At 43.4% G+C, this 20630-nt stretch overlaps 1 protein-coding gene across 6 annotated transcripts in view; it reads left to right on the forward strand.

Moving 5' to 3' along the window:
* Positions 1-317: 317 nt before the first annotated feature.
* The window catches only part of THEM4 (thioesterase superfamily member 4), a 53539-nt gene continuing 33226 nt past the window's right edge, over positions 318-20630 (forward strand). For all 6 annotated transcript variants that reach the window (XM_077946744.1, XM_015152327.3, XM_077946742.1 and 3 more), the window contains exon 1: positions 318-526. In XM_077946744.1, coding sequence (XP_077802870.1) covers positions 428-526 — 99 coding nt within the window. In that variant the 5' untranslated portion in view covers positions 318-427. The remainder of the gene's footprint in view (positions 527-20630) is intronic.

The following is a 20630-nucleotide window of genomic DNA, read 5'->3' on the forward strand; positions in this document are numbered from 1 at the left end:
CCGCGGGAGGGATAACTACTTGGGGACACGGAGCACTGCGTTCGCCCTGGGTCACGCGGGAAGGATGACTGCAGAGCCTCCAGTTGGAGCGCGGGTTCCGGGGCTGAGGGGCCCAAGGCGGTAATCCGGTTGTGCTCCGGCCGCGCTTCCCTTGCCTTTAACAAGCCCCAGCAGTGGTCCGACGCTTGGCCGCAGCGGGAAGTCTTCGGAAAGAAAAGACCGGAACTAAAAGATAGACACAGCGATGCCCTCCCCGGACTCCGCCAGCCTCACACCCCTGCCAGCCCGCCGCCTGTAGTGCGCACCGCCTCTTCGCCAAGCTCCGCCCTGCGTCCACCCCAGGGGTTAACTCGGACGAGCGGTCGTGTGGCAGAGGTAGTGTGCGCCGTCCGGGGCTAGAGCAAGCGCGCCCGCGCGGCCGGGAGCCATGCTGAGGAGCTGCGCCGCGCGCCTCCGCACGCTTGGGGCCCTGCGCGGGCCGCCGGGAGGCCGGCGCCTGCCGGGTAGGGAGCCGCGTCCCGCGCTGGTGAGTCTGGGCACCCTTGGGCATGGGGCGGGAGCAGGACTCACAGTCAGAAACACGCCTGCGGCAACAGAGCCTTTGATTGTTTCTCCATACCCCAACCAGCCAATCTCAGAATAAAAGCTCCCTTGGGCACCACACGGCAGCGTAAGCAACAGGGGCCTAGGAATACTTAGTCCTGAGATTCAAACCGTTAGAAAACGGATGGAAAGATGACCCCGTTTTTTTTTTTGTTTTTTTTTTTTGTTTTTTTTTTGTTTTTTTTTTTTAAGAGACAGGGTCGGCCGGGCGCGGTGACTCACGCCTGTAATCCCAACACTTTGGGAGGCCGAGGCGGGCGGATCATTTGAGGTCGGAAGTTCGAGAGCAGCTTGACCAACATGGCGAAATCCCCTCTCTCTACTAAAATTACCGAATTAGCTGGGCGTGGTGGCGCATGCCTGTAATCCCAGCCACTTGGGAGGCTGAGGCAGGAGAATCCCTTGAACCCGGGAGGCGGAGGCTGTGGCTAGCCGAGGTCGCGCCATTAGTGAGACTCCGTCTCAATAAAAAAGAGGGTCTATCTAGCTCTGTCGCCCAGGCTAGAGTGCAGTGGCGATTACTGTAACCTTGAACTCCTGGGCTCAAGCGGTCCTCCCACCTGAACCCCACAAAGCACTGGGATTACAGGCGAGTCACTGCTCTCTGCCTGGTTTTTTTTTTTTCCTAATTTGTTTTTAATTGACATAAAATTGTATGTTTAACATGTACAATATGATGTTTTGAAATCTATATACGCGACTCAGTTTTGGAGCAGAGTGCAGTATGCTGGGATCTGTTCAATTCAGCAGGGAAAGGACCACTACTGCTACGACTGATATTAATAAAGGTTCAGCAGGGGCACACACAAAATACGCGACAGAGCTGGCCTCTGAACTTAGGCAGTCTGGCTTATAACCATTACAGACCTCAGAAGAAGAGCACCATCTCTTCCAATGGTTTAATCCTGATTGTCTCTGACTCGTCTTATTTCTGAGAAGCAAAGCAGCCAACACTGGAGTGAGTAGGAGGCTTCTGGATGTCAGATAATCATGAATACCCTCTCCTAAGCCAGTTTCCTCACCTTTAAAGGTTGTTTTAAGATTAAATGACATAATGCAAGCAAACTTTAACGCAGTGCCTAAAATAGTATTAAATGTTACTTGTTTATATATCCCTATTTTGTGCTTTATTGATATATTCAATTAATACTGATTAAGCCCCAACACTGTGCCAGGCATTATTGGCCACTGATGATGTACAGGTAAGAAACAATCCTTTCTCTTAAGAAGCTCACAATCTAGTATAGGAGAATAGGGTGTCAAAAGACAAAATTATAACACATTTACTTTGAAGATCTTAATTGGCTTTTATTTGCAATTGTAGAATCAAGCAACTCCTCATTCTATAAAATAGAATGTTCCAATAAGCTGAGCAGAGGAGATTGGCTTTATAGACAGAAGGGGAGATTCCATCTCTACAAAAAATTAGCTGGACATGGTGGCACATGTCTGTGGTCCCAGCTACTTGGGAGGCTGAGGTAGGAGGATCTCTTGAGCCTAGGAGGTTGAGGCTGCAGTGAGCTGTGATCACACCACTGCACTCCAGCCTGGGCAACAGAGTTGAGACTTTATCTCAAAAAAAAAAGGGGAATGCCACAGGATTGGGTCATGTAATGCTTTCACATGTTCCCTCCTTGCACAGAAGTTTTCTTGAAGCTGACCCATTTCCATGACCAGCTTATCCTAACCCAAGAGTCTGTTTTTTGCTGGCAAGCATTCTGATGCTCTCAAGTGCCTGACTCATGCCCACCAATCACATTCTGGCTTTGGCATTGAGATCCCCTTAACCAAGTCAGCCAATGATTTTTCCCTACCTAAGCACACAAGAAAAAGAAATTAAGATAATAGAACATAAAATCCCTGTGAATTTCTGAAAGCCAGAGTTCACACCCCCTGCAGTAATTGCCATTTATTGCCCATTTCTGTCTGACCCAGTCAGACACCTGAGACCTCCCTACGGGATCAAGTTATGTTTCTGTCGTGACTTCCACTCTTGCCACTGACTTGTCAAGCCACTGCAAACCCCAAAAGGTCATATGCTGTCACACAGCACAAACTAACCCTTGGTACCCACCCCAAGTTCATGTGTCCTCTCATAGCACAAACTAATCCTGGAATTGGAAACCAAAATGATCAAGGGGATCTATGCAAAAAGAGCAAAGTCTAGGCCAGGCACAGTGGCTCACACCTGTATTCCCAGCACTTTGGGAGGCCGAGGCAGGCGGATCACGAGCTCAGGAGTTCAAGACCAGCCTGGCCAACATGGTGAAACCCTGTTTCTACTGAAGATTCAAAAAATTAGCCGGCATGGTGGTGTGCGCCTGTAATCCCAGCTACTCGGGAGGCTGAGACAGGAGAATCTCTTGAACCCGGGAGGTTGAGGTTGCAGTGAGCCAATCTTGCACCATTGCACTCCAGCCTGGGTGACAGGGTGAGACTCCGTCTCAAAAAAAAAAAAAGCAAAGTCTAACCTTGGATGTACAAGCCTCAGACTCTGAAGAAGACGGGAGCCTCAAAAGACATGGGCATTGTCTCTGTTGCATGCCTCAAGGGATTTTAGGAGTTGTCAGCAAAGTCCCTCTAGTCCCTTTGTCCATGTTGGCCAGAACTGTCAAAAAATAAGATGACAAATTTAGTTTAAAGATCTTACATGGCTTTTATTTGCAACTCTAGAATCAAACAACACTTCCTCCTATAAAATAGAATGACCGTTCTGATGCGCTGAGCAGAGGAGGTTGGCTTTAGAGACACAAAGGGGCTAAAGAAAGCAGAAACAAAAAAGCAGATTGGTGGTTTCAAAGTTAATTTCCTTGTAAAGGTTAAAGCAGAGGAGACACTCTTATCATGCCAGCTAAAACTGGCTTGTTTGGGTATTTGGCTATTGTCTCTCTCATTCTCCTTCTCAAAAGATCAGATAAGCAACTTAATTTCCACTTAAAGGTGTGGAACTTCAGCATGAGTAACTCCATTTGGTTTGGTCTGTTGGGCCTGGTGTAGAAGCTCAGACGAAACCAATGGCCTCCTATAAATTTTATTTAGCAGGAATGAAATTGCAAAATTAAAATAAGTATATACTATGTGCTATAATGAAGTACTAAGGGAACAAAGAGGAGGGAACAGCTCTGTATTGATAAGTACTGAAAGACCAAATAGTAATTTAGATGAGTATAGTGTTTCTATTAAGCTACTATAGCTTTCTTTTAAAGAATAATGAATACAGATTAGTCACTAATCCTGTACCATCTTGCACATTGGGGAAAAAATGTGCTAATCTTACAAAGATGAATTCATTTATTTAATTATATGTTGGTACCTTGTAATCTGTGCTGAGAATAAGCATTAGTATTTACAGGCTTTATAAATCATGCTTCTTTTGGTTCAGTAACTTACTCTCAAAAAAGAAGACACATTTAAAGAGTCATAACTTTTCTTCACAAGCCCTACTATTGTAGGACTTTCTTCTCAGTTCAACTAAAAACCGAGTTCTTGTCACATGACTAGGAAAGATTAGGCTCATGGACACATAGTAAGGTGAGAAAACCGGAATTTACTGGGTGAAAAAGGAAAAGGAGAAAAACTTTCAGCAGAGTGAGAGGGAAGCCTGTTACCTGGCTCCTGCCCCACCACCGGAACTCACGAGGTGAGGCGCCTTCCTTCTGCAAACAGCACGAACTTCCATGGCTCCACCCTGTTCTCCTGGTGTGCAGGTCGGTTAGAGATTCTCCGGGGACACGTTTATACTTGCTTGTCTCATTCCCCCTCTAAAGAAATACATTTAACTACCATTAGGGTAAGGATAAGGATGAGGACTTATCTTAACTGCTTCCTGCTGACAGGGGGTGCTGTTTTGGAGAAAAGGCAGTCAGAGCTCCCTCAGAGGCCTATCTGAGGGTCCTTGGCAAAGGGGTCCCTTGTCCAAGGCTCTGGTTGCATGACTGTTTGGAGTTTGATGGCCTGAAGGCAAGAAGAGACAAACTGGGTTATTAGAAGACGTGTATCAAAACAAAACAGGGCCGAGGTAAGGACAGCTCAGAAATCCCAAGGCCTTTTACCAGTTTGTACAGGGAAAGGGAGGCCAAAAGCCCCACTAGTACAAAAAAAAAACAAAAAAAAAGCCCTTTTGCCAGCATGTCAGGCTTCTGGGTTCCCTTTCCCTGAGCCGAATCCTGTGCCAACCAGTTTAAGGTTTGGGAAATTAACTCTTCCCAGTTTGGAGGATGCATCTGAGGGGAGTGTCCTGTAGTAAGTACAGAGATACAATTAACGTATCAGTGAAGAGAGGACAGAGGAGGAGAAAGGAAAAAGAGGTTCTCTTTTTTCAAAGGAATCCCAGGGGTTCAGGATGCATTCGAAAGGGGTACAAACTGAAGATGGATGGCTACTCATCTAGAAAGAGGGGATCAAGTGTCTCTTCCTAGCAAATACCTGGGGTATGTGAGGGAGGGAAAGTGAGGTGTTCCTCTTTCTTTCCTCCGTCCTTGTATCCCCAAGTCCAGGCAACCATGACAGGGTGACACCCATGGGTGCCAAAGCAGCTTGTACCCATGAAGCAGGGAGGTGCTGGAGAATAGGAATTATCCGCTCTCATCTATGCCTCTATCCCCGCTACTGTCAGTAACCTGGGAGTTCTCTAAACCTCATTTATGCCATGGATATTAGCACAACCTTTATCCATAAAACAGGAGGCTTGGCTTAATCAGCAGGAATTAGCCATGCTCACCTGCACTGTGCAATTTAACTTCTGTTATCGTCTGCCTCTGGATCCCTTAGATCCAGTTTTCTTTCCTAGGGCTTTGACCTGAAGCTTGGAATTGAGTTTAGGACAGTGGCTCATGCCTATAATCCCAGCACTTTGGGAGGCTGAGGCAGGTGAATCACCTGAGGTCAGGAGTTTAAGACTAGCCTGGTCAACATGATAAAACCCCATCTTTACTAAAATTCAAAAACTAGCCAGATGTGATGGCGCATGCCTGTAGTCCCAACTACTCAGGAGGCTGAGGCACAAAAAATCTCTTGAACCCAGGAGGCGGAGGTTGCAGTGAGCCAAGATTGCACCACTGCACTCCAGCCTGGGTGACAGAGTGAGACTCCATCTCAGAAAAAAAGAGTACCTTGTTGTGCTTTTGTTTCAATGCTCAATTTACAGAAAAATCATATAATACCTTTTTGAATTTAGTCAGTATTTTCATACTGAATATAAGATTAATTTTGCAAGATTCTTACAATCTTTTTACCACTTGTTTGAACTTTTAGCCTTATCTGCACTAGTGCAATCTTGGCTCACTGCAGCCTCCACCTCCTGGGTTCAAGTGATTCTCCTGCCTCAGCCTCCAAGTAGCTGGGATTACAGGTGCATGCCACCACGCCTGGCTAATTTTTGTATTTTTAGTAGAGACAGGTTTTCACCATGTTATCCAGGCTGATCTTGAACTCCTGACCTAAGTGCTAGGATTACAGGCGTGAGTCACTGCTCCTGGCCAGCTTTATCTTACCTAAAACAATTCAAGTAGTCTGAATTATATGTCATGCGGGTAACTCCTAGCAATTTTTAACTTTAATGTAAAACCTGGTAAGTTGTTTTAATTATGTGCTAGGTGCAGCTAAGGTTTGACTCCTTCCAGTATAATTAAGGGCGTGGTTAGTTTTATATGTCCCCAGGCCTTTCAAAGTTGTACAGTTCTTAAAAACCAAAAAGCAGTTTGTAACTGCTTTTTTAAGCAAACTTAGTAACTGAACTGCATAATTTAGTCCATCTATTTATATTTTGACAACATCTACATTTTACCAATAAGCTGTGAGGCTGTTTTTATTTTTCAAAGATTAAAGTCACATAAACTAAAAGGTACCACAGCTTTTATCTTCCCTTTAAAAAAAATAGTCGATCCAAGCACTTATCTTCCTTTAGGTCAATTAATTAGAGCACTTTTTGTAGACATCACACACAACACATATGTAACTACACAGACAGGCAGAAGAAAACCCAGTTGCCATAAGATCCTTCATCACAGGGAGAGGGATCTATCTGCTTTTAATTCCTGGGGTTCCATGAGGAAAACAGAGGTCCACCCTCTTGTGCGGGCATTAAAAGTGGCAAGGCAAAATGGAGAAAAATAACTCAGTCGACTGAAAAGAAACACTTTTTCCAGCAAAACAAGGTCCAAGAAAAGGAAAACATAAAGGCCTTATAAAGATAATTACAACTTAGATATCCACTTTTAATTAAGCTGAGCACTCCTTAAGAAAATTATTTTAACTCCCTTATTATCTAACTTTAGCTCCACCAAGCGGCCAATATTTCTGGCTTTCAAACTTTACTTAAAGGCTCAGAGAAAGGAAAATCCAAGGTGGTTGGTAGAGGCTAGGGGAACTGACAGATAGCAAAAGGGCATACAGATACCAAACCAGAAAGGACTCATTTCCTAAGCCAGGATGAATCTGGGCCTCACCAGGCTAAACAAAGCCATGCCATGGGGTTACAGGCCACGCCCCCAAGGATGTAAAACAAGATGGAGGCCTGCAGCAAAGTTTGCTATGGACCATACAGAAAGACATGCAAAATACACAGATTGGTTACAGCTTAAGACTAACCTCACAAATCCTTTCTCACAAAACTCTACAGAAAATATAAACAATAATCCTCATCATTCTCAACAGAGCAAAATGTCTTCCAAAAGGAAAAGGAAAACCTCCTTTAAAAGTATACTGCTGGCCGGGCGCGGTGGCTCAAGCCTGTAATCCCAGCACTTTGGGAGGCCGAGACGGGCGGATCACGAGGTCAGCAGATCGAGACCATCCTGGCTAACCCGGTGAAACCCCGTCTCTACTAAAAAATACAAAAAACTAGCCGGGCGAGGTGGCGGGCGCCTGTAGTCCCAGCTACTCAGGAGGCTGAGGCAGGAGAATGGCGTAAACCCGGGAGGCCGAGCTTGCAGTGAACTGAGATCCGGCCACTGCACTCCAGCCTGGGCGACATAGCGAGACTCTGTCTCAAAAAAAAAAAAAAAATAAATAAATAAAAGTATACTGCTGATGGAGTGGAGAGGAGATAAGGATGCCTGGGGGAAGATCCTCTTATGCAAATGGTTCCTCCACCAGAGAGAGGAGCTTAATTGCTGTGGGACAGAGCTAGACTCCCTGGAGGGGGGAGGGGGAGACTCTGTAGGCACCTGGTGAGGAACACCAACCAACCTTGCTGGCGCCTTGGGGCCTGGTCAGTGGCTATGGCTCATTCCTGCCCTGTGTGGCCATTGGACACCACACACACATGCTGCAGACACTGCCATGTACCCCAGCCAGTAAAGAAGTGGGGACAGGGAGCTACCCACCCAACTGTCTTGTGAGTGCACCCGTGACCATTGGGGTGGTTGTGGACCACCTCCAGTATTGTAAAAGGAAAAATAGGTGCCATTGCTGTCACCCCAAAAAGAAGAGGAATGCCATAAGACCAAAAGGCTCAGAAACTAAAGTGAGAGGTTTTGAGTCCCCATTTGACTCACCCTTCTGTTGCAGGAATGAAGGAGGACTGGAGAGGCCACGGGGTGAAACAGGAGAACTTTACTGAGTGCACTCAGACCCAGCACATTAACATCCAAAAACTAGGCCCAGAAAGAACAAAGACAGCACTTGACTTTTATACACACTTCTAAAAGGGGGTGGGCTAGCTTGAAACAAGCTTACAGTGGCACAAAGCATAGTGGCGTGAAAGCAAGGATACAGAGGCAGAACAAAGGCAGTTAATCAAATTGTGACAGGTGCATTATTCAGGATTATATATGACCCTTGCTTATGCAGCCCAGGTGGCTGTTTTCTAGGCTTGCTCAAAAGAGCCTTGCAAGTGCTTATCTCATAACCTTCGCTATGGTGCCCAGACGGCCGCAGCCTAGGCCTACTCAGGCATGTCTTATAACCTTCACTGTGCTGGTTAGATAAAACAATACTGGAAGTTACTAGTTACAAAAAACAAGTATCTATAAACTGATAAAACTTGCGGAGCAAGGTACAATCATACAGAAGGAGGATGGGATTCAAGGGGGAACTTTACTTTTTCTTATCCTTTTGTTGAGAGAGTGCTGGGAGAGTCTCCAGAGCACATCCTTTGAGCCCTGGCTTCTTTGAGAGTGGTATCGAGACTTCACCCAGGTCCGGGCTTTACCTGTTACTGCCTTTGGGATGAGTCAGCCTCATATAGAAAGCTTGTTTTTCTCTTTTTTAATTTTATTTTTCTTTCTTTAATTTCCTGCCTCACTTCCTCAGGCCCCACATTTGAGCGCCAAAGATGGTGTAGGACTTTCTTCTCAATTCATCTAAAAATTGGGTTCTTGTCACACAACCAGGAAAGATCAGACTCATGGACACATAGAAGGGTGAGAATGATGGAATTTATTGGGCGCAAAAGGAAAAAGAGAAAAACCTCAGCAGTGGAAGAGGGACCTGTTCCTACTTTGCCACACAGGAACTCAAGAGGCTGGGCTCCTCACCTCTGCCAATGGTGTGAACTTCTGTGGCTCCACCCCATTCCCCCAGTCAAAGTCCTCTGGGGAGCTCTTTTTACTTCACTGTCTTACTGCTTTATAAATGTATAACCAAAGGTCAAGCAAGACCTTTCCTGTGTTCAGGACAAGAAAATATAATCGTTGTCCCGAACATTTCTACTTCATATATAATCTGTGCTTTGTCTTTACTTCAGGTATCTCTTAGTTTTCACCTCCTTGCTTTATTATTTCTATTTCTACATTATTATAGTGTCCATCTGGAGTAACAAACTCAACCCATGCCAAACTAAAATAGTTCCACTCCTGTTTTCTCTCTCCTGATCCACATGTGCACACTAAGAAAAATCTTTCTTTTCATTCTATTCACCCTAGTTTTCAAAGCCATAGCTCTAGATAATCATTCAAGACTCTTCTGCTTTCTGTTTCCCAGTCAGTAACTCCCCACATCCCTCAGTCCCAATGTCCTAAGTATCTTAAAACTTTACTTCTCATTACTCAGTACCTAGTTCAGATTCTGACCATATCTGACCTGGGCCTTTGCAACAGTCTTTTAACTGGTTTCCCTACCATTGCATTTCACCATTTTAATTCATTCATTACACCAGATGGAGCTTTCTAAAACCTATGTTCATATTACTCCCTTGCTTAAAACTCCTTAAGTCTCCTCATAAAGGAAAAAGGTGCTGTATCATTCAACTACTTTCATGATTCTTTAAAGACTCCACTTCTTTAGTTAACTTAATCCTATGTAATAACATTGGTGAAATCACATGTGGGTTTTCTACTTATATCCTTTTATAATATATGAATATATTTTGTTATATTTTAAAATACATATATTTTTGTCCTTGTGCCACTTAAAATCATTTTTCATGCTGGTCTTTGGAAATACTGACCTAGAAGATGAAATCTAAGCCCTGTGATGTGATCCCTCTTGTTCTTTACATCTTGCTGCTCTTCCTCTCTTTCCACCTTACATGTATGAAGGCTGAAATCCTAGCAGTTCCCCAGTGTGATATGGTTATTTCACTCTCCTATGCCTTTGCTTGGAGCAGGCCCCCCTCCCCTGTTCTCTATTTAATGAACTTTTTATCCGTAGGAAATCACTCCATCATTTTAAAGTTTTCCCTGAAAGTCACCCCTTCTTTGCCTGTATCTACTTCTCTTGTAGTATTTTTCACATCCAAGGCTGCTAACACTTGAAGGCAGGGTCTAAGTCTTCTCTGTGTTTTACCTGTCCCTCACATAGAACCAGGGCATATAGTAGGGCTCAAAAAAAGTTTCTTGGATTTTGCTGAATCCCAGACTTTAAAAGTTAAAATTAGGAGAACCCACAGTTAAGGGAGTCATTCTAATTCCTAAAAGCATTTAATTAGTTCTGTATCACTGGTCCATAAAAGGACAGTGGAACTGAAGGATCCTAGAGTTGCTTGTTTGAGATGAGACCAGTGGCTAATGAGATGAGTTCAAATTCGTAACTCCAAAGCTTATACATACTATTCTGCCTCTCAGTTGACATGTTTTGGTCAATACATAGTAATCTGTGATGAATTGTCTTTATTGGGTTACTTCTAGATTGATGTTCTTTAAAAGTTACATAATCAGGACTGGATTCTAAGGAAATAATCCAAAATAGAGGAAAAGCTATATTCATAATGTTCCAGTGGACATTTTCATTTAGAGCAGCAAAAGATTGGAAATAATTTAAATGTCTACCTTAATGGCTAATTATGTAGTGTATCAGTTTAATGGACTATTTTTCTGCTGTTGAAAATGGTGGTAACTGATATTATGGAGAAAGTGAGCACTAAATAATTTCAAGTGGTAAAAGCAGAAAGCAAAATTGTGGGATTTTAAAAATTTTGTTTGTTTTTGTTTTTACTGAGTTTACAAGTATATTAGGAAAAATTATATTTTAAAAATTTGGAGGAAAGAAAATTTGCCCTTAGTTATTTTAAGAGGGAGAGATGGGTGGGTTTAAAACTTTTTCTTTTCTTTCTTTCCCAGATTTTCTGAGCCGGGTTCTGAAAGGATGAGCTGATTAAAAAAAATATGGAAAAAAATTACAAATCCTGGGCTAAGGGCAAAGTGGTTTCAACCCTGATCATGTATCCCCAACCCTCTGGTACTCCAAAGTCAGGACTTGCTTTTGTTCAGCCAGGAGGCTTTTATTCTGTAGAGTTTTTTGTTTGTTTGTTTTTGAGACAGAATCTCACTCTGTTGCCGGGACTGGAGTGCAGTGGTGCAGTCTTAGCTCACTGCAACCTCCACCTCCCTGGTTTAAGTAATTCTCGTTCCTCAGCCTCCCAAGTAGCTGAGACCACAGGCACACACCATCACGCCCAGCTAATTTTTGTATTTTTTGTAGAGATGGGGTTTCACCATGTTGGCCAGGCTGGTCTCAAACTCCTGACCTCAAGTGATCCACCTGCCTCGGCACCCTCAAAGTTCTGGGACTAAAGGTATGCCACCATGCCTCGGCTTCTGTAGACTTTTGTTTTGATTTGTTTTGTTTACTTTTTATTTTTTAATTTTATTTTCCCGTAAGTTATTCAGGTACAGGTGGTATTTGGTTACATGAGTAAGTTCTTTACACTAGTGATTTGTGAGATATTGGTGCACCCATCACCCGAGCAGTATACACTGCACCATATTTATAGTCTTTTATCCCTCATCCCCCTCCCATTCTTCCCCCCAAGTCCCCAAAGTCCATTGTATCATTCTTATGCCTTTGCGTCCTCATAGCTTAGCTCTCACATATAAGTGAGAACATACAATTTTTGGTTTTCCATTCCTGAGTTACTTCACTTAGAATAATAGTCTCCAGTCTCATCCAGGTCACTGCAAATTTGGGTTGGTTCCACGATTTTGCAGTTGTGAATGATGCTGCTATAAACATGCATGTGCAAGTATCTTTTTCGAATAATGACTTCTTTTCCACACTGTTTTCCATAGCAGCTGTACTAGTTTACATTCCCACCAGCAGTGCAGAAATGTTCCTTGATCACTGCATACACGCCAACATCTACTATTTTTAAATTTTTTTTATTATGGCCATTCTTGCAGGAGTAAGGTGGTATCACATTGTGGTTTTGATTTGCATTTCCCTGATGATTAGTGATGTTGAGCATTTTTTCATGTGTTTGTTAGCCATTTGCATATCTTTTGAGAATTGTCTATTCATGTCCGTAGCCCACTTTTTGATGGGATTTTTTTCTTACTGATCTATTTGAGTTTGTTGTAGATTCTGGATATTGTCCTTTGTCAGATGTATAGATTGTGAAGATTTTCTCCCATTCTGTGCATTGTCTGTTTACTCTGCTGACTGTTCCTTTTGCTATCCAAAAGCTCTTTAGTTTAATTAAAGTCCCAGCTATTTATCTTTGTTTTTATTATATTTGCTTTTGGGTACTTGTTCATAAAATCTTTGCCCAAGCCAAAGTCTAAAAGGGTTTTTACAGTGTTATCTTCTAGAATCTTTATAGTTTCAGGTCTTAGGTTTAAGTCCTTAATCCATCTTGAGTTGATTTTTGTATAAGGCGAGAGGTGACGATCTAGTTTTATTCCCTACATGTGGCTAGCCAATTATCCCAGCACCATTTGTTGAAAAGGGTGTCCATTCCCCACTTTATGTTTTTGTTTGCTTTGTCGAAGTTGGCTGTAAGTATTTGGGTTTATTTCTGGGTTCTCTATGCTGTTCCACTGGTCTATGTGCCTGTTTTTATACCAGTGCCATGCTATTTTGGTGACTATGGCTTTATAGTATAGTTTGAAATCAGGTAGTGTGATGCCTCCAGATTTGTTCTTTTTGCTTAGTCTTGCTTTGGCTATGTGGGTTCTTTTTTGGTTCCATATGAATTTTAGAATTGTTTTTTCTAACTCGGTGAAGAATGATGGTGGTATTTTGATGAGGGTTGCATTGAATTTATAGATTGCTTTTGGCAGTGTGGTCATTTTCATAATATTGATTCTACCCATCCATGATCACGGGATGTGTTTCCATTTGTTTGTGTCATCTATGATTTCTTTCAGCAGTGCTTTGTAGTTTTCCTTGTAGAGGTCTTTCAACTCCTTTGTTAGGTATATTCCTAAATATTTTATATTTTATTTTTTGCAGCTATTGTAAAATGCATTGAGTTCTTGATTTCATTTTTTGCTTGGTTGCTCTTGGTGTATAGAAGAGCTACTGATTTGTGTACATTAATCTTGTATCCGGTGGTCGGGCGCAGTGGCTCACGCCTGTAATCCCAGCACTTTGGGAGGCGGAGGCAGGTGGATCACCTGAGGTCAGGAGTTTGAGACCAGCCTGACCAACATGGAGAAACCCCGTCTCTACTAAAAATACAAAAATTAGCCAGGCATGGTGGCACATGCCTGTAATCCCAGCTACTCGGGAGGCTGAGGCAGGAGAATTGCTTGAACCCGGGAGGCAAAGGTTGTGGTAAGCTGAGATCGTGCCATTGCACTCCAACCTGGGCAGCAAGAGCAAAAATCTGTCTTTAAAAAAAAAAAAAAAAAAAAAAAAAAGTCTTGTATCCAGAAACTTTGCTGAATACTTTATGAGTTCAGGGAGATTTCTGGAGGAATTCTTAGGGTTTGCAAGGTAAACGGTCAAACAGGAATGGTTAGACTTCCTCTTTACCAATTTGGATGCCCTTTATTTCTGTTGTCTGATTGCTCTGGCCAGGACTCCTCCAGTTGAAGAGGAGTGGTGAGAGTGGGCATCCTTTGTCTTGTTTCCGTTCTCAGAGGGAATGCTTTCAACTTTTCCCCATTCAGTATTATGTTGGCTGTGGGTTTGTCATAGATGGCTTTTATTACATTAAGATGTGTCCCTTGTATGCCAATTTTGCTGAGGGCTTTAATCATAAAGGGATCCTGGATTTTATTGAATGCCTTTTCTGCATCTATTGAGATGATCATGTGATTTTTGTTTTTAATTCTGTTTATGTAGCATTATCACATTTATTGACTTGCATACATTAAACAGTGCCTGTATCGCTGGTATGAAACCCACTTGATCATGGCAGATTATCTTTTTGATATGTTGTTGGATTCGGTTAGCTAGTATTTTGTATTAGGATTTTAGCATCTTATGTTCATCAAGGATATCAGTCTGTAATTTTCTTTTTTGGTTATGTTCTTTCCTGGTTTTGGTATTAGGGTGATGCTGGCTTCAAAGAATGAATTAGGGAGGTTTCCTTCTTTCTCTGTCTTGTGGAATAGTGTCTAAAGGATTGGTACCAGTTCTTCTTTGAATGTCTCGTAGAGTTCTGCTGTGAATCCATCTTGTCCTGGACTTTTTTGTTGTTGTTGGTAATTTTTAAATTACCATTTCAATCTCGCTGCTTGTTATTGGTCCGTTCAGGATATCTAATTCTTCCTGATTTAAGCTAGATGGGCTGTATTTTTCCAGGAATTTACCCATCTCTTCTAGGTTTTCTAGTTTATGTGTGTAAAGATGTTCATAGTAGCCTTGATCTTTTGTATTTCAGTGGTGTCAGTTGTAACATCTCCTGTTTCATTTCTTAGTGAGGTTATTTGGATTTTCTCTCTTCTTGGTTAATCTTGCTAATGGTTTATCAATTTTATTTATCTTTTCAAAGAACCAGTTTTTTGTTTCATTTATCTTTTATATTGTTTGTTTCAGTTTCATTTAGTTCTGCTCTGATCTTAGTTATTTCCTTTCATCTGCTGAGTTTGGGTTTGGTTTGTTCTTGTTTCTCTAGTTCCTTGAGCTGTGACCTTAGATTGTCTGTTTGTGCTCTTTCAGACTTTCTGAGGTAGGCGTTTAGGGCTATGAACTTTCCTCTTAGCATTGCCTTAGCTGTATCCCAGAGGTTTTGATAGGTTGTGTCATTATTGTCATTCAGTTTGAAGAATTTTTAAAATTTCCATCTTGATGTCGTTTTTGACCCGAAACTCATTCAGGAGCAGGGTTTTTTTGTTGTTGTTGTTGTTTTTGTTTTTTTCTGAGACAGAGTTTCACTCTTATTGCCCAGGCTGGGGTGCAGTGGCATGATCTCAGCTCATTGCAACTTCTGCCTCCTGGGTTCAAGCAGTTCTCCTGCCTCAGTCTCCTGAGTAGCTGGGATTACAGGTGCATGCCACCACTCCTGCCTGATTTTTGTATTTTTAGTAGAGACGGGGTTTTGCCATGTTGGTCAGGCTGGTCTCGAACTCCTGACCTCAGGTGATCCTCCCACCTCAGCCTCCCAAAGTGCTGGGATTACAGGTGTAAGCCACTGCACCTGGCTTATTTGCATGGTGTTGAAGGTTCTTTTTGGAGTTGATTTCCAGTTTTATTCCACTATGGTCTGAAAGAGTGCTTGATATAATTTCAATTTTCTTAAATTTATGGAGTCTTGTTTATGGCCTATCATGATCTATCTTGGAGAAAGTTCCATGCATTATCAAATAGAATGTGTATTCTGCGGTTGTCAGATGAAATGTTCCGTACGTATCTGTTAAGTCGCTTTGTTCCAAGGTATAGTTTAAATCCATTGTTTCTTTGTTGACTTTCTGTCTTGATGACTTGTTTAGTGCTGTCTGCCGAGACCAACTCAGTTGTGGAGTCCCTAACCCAGAGGCGCTAGAGGAATTAAAGACACACACACAGAAATATAGGGTGTAGAGTGGGAAATTAGGGGTCTCACAGCCTTCAGAGCTGAGAGCCCCGAACAGAGATTTACCCACATGTTTATTGACAGCAAGCCAGTGATAAGCATTGTTTCTATAGATTATAGGTTTACTAAAAGTATTCCTTACGGGAAACAAAGGGCTGGGCTCTGGCTAGTTATCTGCAGCAGGAACATGTCCTTAAGGCACAGATCGCTCATATTGTGGCTTAGGAACACCTTTAAGCAGTTTTCCGCCCTGGTTGGGCCAGGTGTTCCTTGCCCTCATTCCGGTAAACCCACAACCTTCAGCGTGGGCATCATGGCCATCACAAATATGTCAAGTGCTGCAGAGGTTTTGTTTATGGCCAGTTTTGGGGCCAGTTTATGGCCAGATTTGGGGGCTTAGCCCTAGCAGCTGTCAGTGGAGTATTGAAGTCCCCCACTATTATTTTGTTGTTGTCTATCTCATTTCTTAGGTCTATTAGTAATTGTTTTATAAATTTGGGACCTCCAGTGTTAGGTGCATATATATTTAGGATTGTGATATTTTCCTTTTGGACAAGGCCTTTTACCATTATATACTGTCCCTCTTTGTCTTTTTTGTCCGCTGTTACTTTAAAGTTTGTTTTGTCGATGTAAGAATAGCTACCTATCCCTGCTTGCTTTTGGTGTCCATTTGCATGAAATGCCTTTTTCCACCCCTTTATTTGAGTCCTTATGTGTTAGGTGAGTCTCTTGAAGGCAGCATGTAGTTGGTTGTTGAGTTCTTATCCATTCTGCAGTTCTGCATCTTTTAAGTGGAGCACTTAGGCCATTTACATTCAATTTATTATTGAAATGTGAGGTTCCATTGTGTTCATTGTGCTCTTTGTTGCCTGTGTACTTTGGGTTTTTTTTTTTTTTTTTGAGTCTCGCTCTGTCACCTAGGCTGGAGTGCAGTGGCTGGATCTCAGCTCACTGCAAGCTCCGCCTCCTGGGTTTACGCCATTTTCCTGCCTCAGCCATTTTCCTGCCTCAGCCTCGGAGTAGCTGGGACTACAGGCGCCCGCCACCTCGCCCGGCTAATTTGTATTTTTGTTTTATAGGTCCTGTGTGATTTATGCTTTAAAGAGGTTCTGTTTTGACATGTTTCTGGGATTAGTTTCAAGATTTAGAGCTCCTTTTAGCAGTTCTTGTAATGGTGGCTTGAAAATGACAAATTCTCTCAGCATTTGTTTGTGTGAAAAGGACTGTATCTTTCCTTCGTATATGATACTTAGTTTCACTGGATACAAAATTCTTGGCTGATAATTGTTTTGTTTGAGGAGGCTGAAGATAGGGCCCCAATTCCTTTTGGCTTGCAGGGTTTCTGCTGATAAATCTGCTGTTAAACTGCTAGATTTTCCTTTATAGGTTACCTGGTGCTTCTGTCTCACAGCTCTTAGGATTCTTTCCTTTGTCTTAACTTTGGATAACCTGATGACAGTGTGCCTGGGTGCAGGTCTTTTTGTGATGAATTTCCCAGGTGCTCTTTGTGCTTCTTGTATTTGCATGTCTAGATCTCTAGCAAGACCAGGGAAGTTTTCCTTGATTATTCCCCAAATATGTTTTCCAAGCTTTTAGAATTGTCCTCTTCCTCAGGAACACTGATTGTTCTTAGGTTTGGTAGTTTAACAAAATCCCAGACTTCTCGGAGGCTTTGTTCATGTTTTCTTGCTATTTTTTCTTTCTCTTTGTTGAATTAGGTTAATTTGCATTTCTAAAAGTGTGTCCAGAATTTCCTGAATTTTATATTGTTTTTTCTTTAAGCTGTCTATTTCCTTGAATATTTCTTCCTTCACTTCTTTTTATTATTATTATTATTTTTTTTTTTTTTTTTGACCAAGTCTCACTCTGTCACCCAGGCTGGAGTACAGGGGCACAATCTCGGCTCACTGCAACCTCCGTCTCCCAGGTTCAAGGAATTCTCCTGCCTCAGCCTCCCGAGTAGCTGGGACTATAGGCGTGCGCCACCACACCCAGCTAATTTTTGTATTTTTAGTAGAGAGGGGGTTTCACCATGTTGGCCAGGATGGTCTCGATCTCTTGATCTTGTGATCTGCCCACCTTGGCCTCCCAAAGTGCTGAGATTACAGGCATAAGCCACCACACCTGGCCCTCTCTTCACTTCTTGTATCATTTTTTGGATTTCCTTGCATTGGGCTTTGCCTTTCTCTGGTATCTCCCTGATTGCCTTAACAGCTAACCTCCTGAATTCCTTTTCAGGGAAATCAGGGATTTCTTCTTGGTTTGTATCCATTGCCGGTGAACTAGTGTGATTTTTGGGGGGTGTTGACAGGCCTTGTTTTGTCATATTACCAGGGTGGGTTTTCTGGTTCCTTCTCATTTGGGTAGGTAGGCTCTGTCAAAGGGAAGGTCTAGGGCTGAAGGCTGTTGTTCAGATTTTTGTGTCCCACAAGGTGTTCCGTTGATGTAGTACTCTCCTGCTTTTCCTGTGGATGTGACTTCCTGTGAGCCAAACTGCCATGATTGTTGTCTCTCTTCTGGGTCTAGCCACCCAGCGAGTCTGCCCAGCTCTGGGTTGGTACTAGGAGTTGTCTGCACAGAGTCCTGTGATGTGAGCTGTCTGTGGGTCTCCCAGCCATGAATACCAGGGCCTGTTCTGGTGGAGGTGGCAGAGGGTGCAGTGGACTCTGTGAGGGTTGTTAGCTTTGGTTTAATGCTTTACTTTTGTGCTGGTTGGCCTCCTGCCAAAAGGTTGCACTTTCCAGAAAGCATCAGCTGTAGTAGTGTGGAGAGCCACCGGTGGTGGGCGGGGCCCTTGAACTCCCAAGATTATATGCCCTTTGTCTTCTGCTACCAGGGTAGATAGGGAAGGACCATCACGTAGGGCTGGGGCTAGGCACATCTGAGCTCAGATTCTCCTTGGGGGGATCTTGCTGTGGCTGCTGTGGGGGATGGGGGTGAGATTCCCAGGTCACTGGAGTTGTATACCTAGAAGAATTATGGCTGCCTCTGCTGAGTCATACAGGTTGTCAGGGAAGTTGGGGAAAACCGGCAGTCACAGGCCTCACCCAGCTCCCATGCAAACTGAAGGACCGGTCTCACTCCCACCGTGGCCTTCCAATAGCCCCGAGTCTGTTTCCAGGTGGAGGGCAAGATGGGCTTGAAAACTTGTCTGAGGCTTTCCACCTCCCAGCTGCAAAAGAAGGAAGGGCTTTAGTTCTTCCCCGACCTCTGAAGTCTGCAAGCTGGGTTCATGCCCTCCCCGAGTTCTGGCCAGGAGGCTTCTCCCCAGTTGAAACTGTTACAAAGTTCAGCTAGAGAATTCCTTCTCCCTGTGGAATTTTACCCCCTGCTCCTTTGGGCACCCTCCTGATGGATCCCTGTGGTGCCAAGCAGGTATGGGCTGCTTGGGGACCCAGTGAGCTCCCAGGGCCTTTCTGCTGCTTCCTCTACCCCTGTATTTCGCTCAGCTTAGCTCTCTAACTTGACTCAGCTCCTGGTAAAGTCAGAAATTTCTCCTGCAGACAGACCAGCTTCCCCAGTGGGGGTGTGTGTTCGGGAGAGAAGGGTCTTTCTTTCCCACGTCCACAGTTGGGGCACTCATAGTGTTTGGGATGTCTCCCGGTCCTGCAGGAGCAGTCCGCTTCCTTCAGAGGGTCTGTGGGTCCTCTCCGGATTGCTGGTTTTTGCAGTCAATCTTGAGCTAAAATTCACAATGCATGCCTCCACATGCTCAGCTAATACAGTTTTGAAAATAGTTGGAGGAATCACTCTGCCCAATCCGACATGTATTATGTTCCTACAATAATTAAGAACGATCACAAGGTCCCACAATAGGCTGTCTGCAAGCTGAGGAGCAAGGAGAGCCAGTCAGAGTCCCAAAACTGAAGAACTTGGAGTCCGACGTTCGAGGGCAGAAGGCATCCAGCATGGGAGAAAGATGTAGGTTGGGAGGCTAGGCGTCTCCTCTTCCATAGAGTTTTTGAGACAGGTTCCCAGTATTCTTCCCACCAAGCCAGCATTGGAGCCAGCCCCTGTCAGCAGAAAGCTGGTTCTCCCATCATACTGTGACCTCCCTGTTTTGGTTTTATGGTGCAGTCTGTGTATTGTAGGTACATTAAATCTGAATGAATTGATAAGAGTGGCTGAAAGTAGAATGCCATGGAGTTAATAGCTTCTGTGATCCTACATGTTCCAAGATATCTGCAGCAGTCCAGAAAGCCAGTTTTCCTTTCTGGTGTCTGTGGGCATACACTTTGTTCTGCTCCTTAGTAAGTCACACCTTGTCTTCCAGGTCCTCTAGGATCCCTGTAATGTTCTAGTTGTTGCCTGGGCATTGGAGTAATAGCAGTGCTTGGTGCTACAGAAATAGATGGATGGAAGCTGTGGTTACTGTGACACCAAGAACTTTCCCCTGAGCTGCCTACTCCACTTTCTCCTATATTTTTTGGTAATTGGCTCTGTCATTCACCTCATTGCAGGATTCAGAATCCTAGGACTGGGTCTTGTACTTCTCTTTTTCCCTTACCCTCCTTATCCAAATAGTCACCCACCAAGTTCTGCTTCCTGCGCTCATGATTTCTCACCTGAATTACCCTAGTAGCTTCCAGATAGGGCCCTCTGATTTCAATCTTGGACACTCCCACTATCTTTTATGTTATGGAAAGATCTAATCATGTTACTCCCATTTAAAATCCCTCAGAGAGCACTGCAGATAAAATTCAAGCCAGTTAGCTTAGTATTAAGGTTTTACATGCATTTCTGCAGCCATCTGCTCCACTCTTGTACCCTAATAATGCCAAACTTCTTTTAGGCCTTAATTTTATCATCTGTAAAATGAGGATAATAAATAGTACCTCCTTCATATGATTGTAATAAGGCCCCTCAAAACTGTTTCATGCCTCTTTTGCAAACTGCATTAGGCTGTTCT

Source organism: Macaca mulatta, chromosome 1 (assembly GCF_049350105.2).
Source record: "Macaca mulatta isolate MMU2019108-1 chromosome 1, T2T-MMU8v2.0, whole genome shotgun sequence".
NCBI lineage: Eukaryota > Metazoa > Chordata > Mammalia > Primates > Cercopithecidae > Macaca > Macaca mulatta.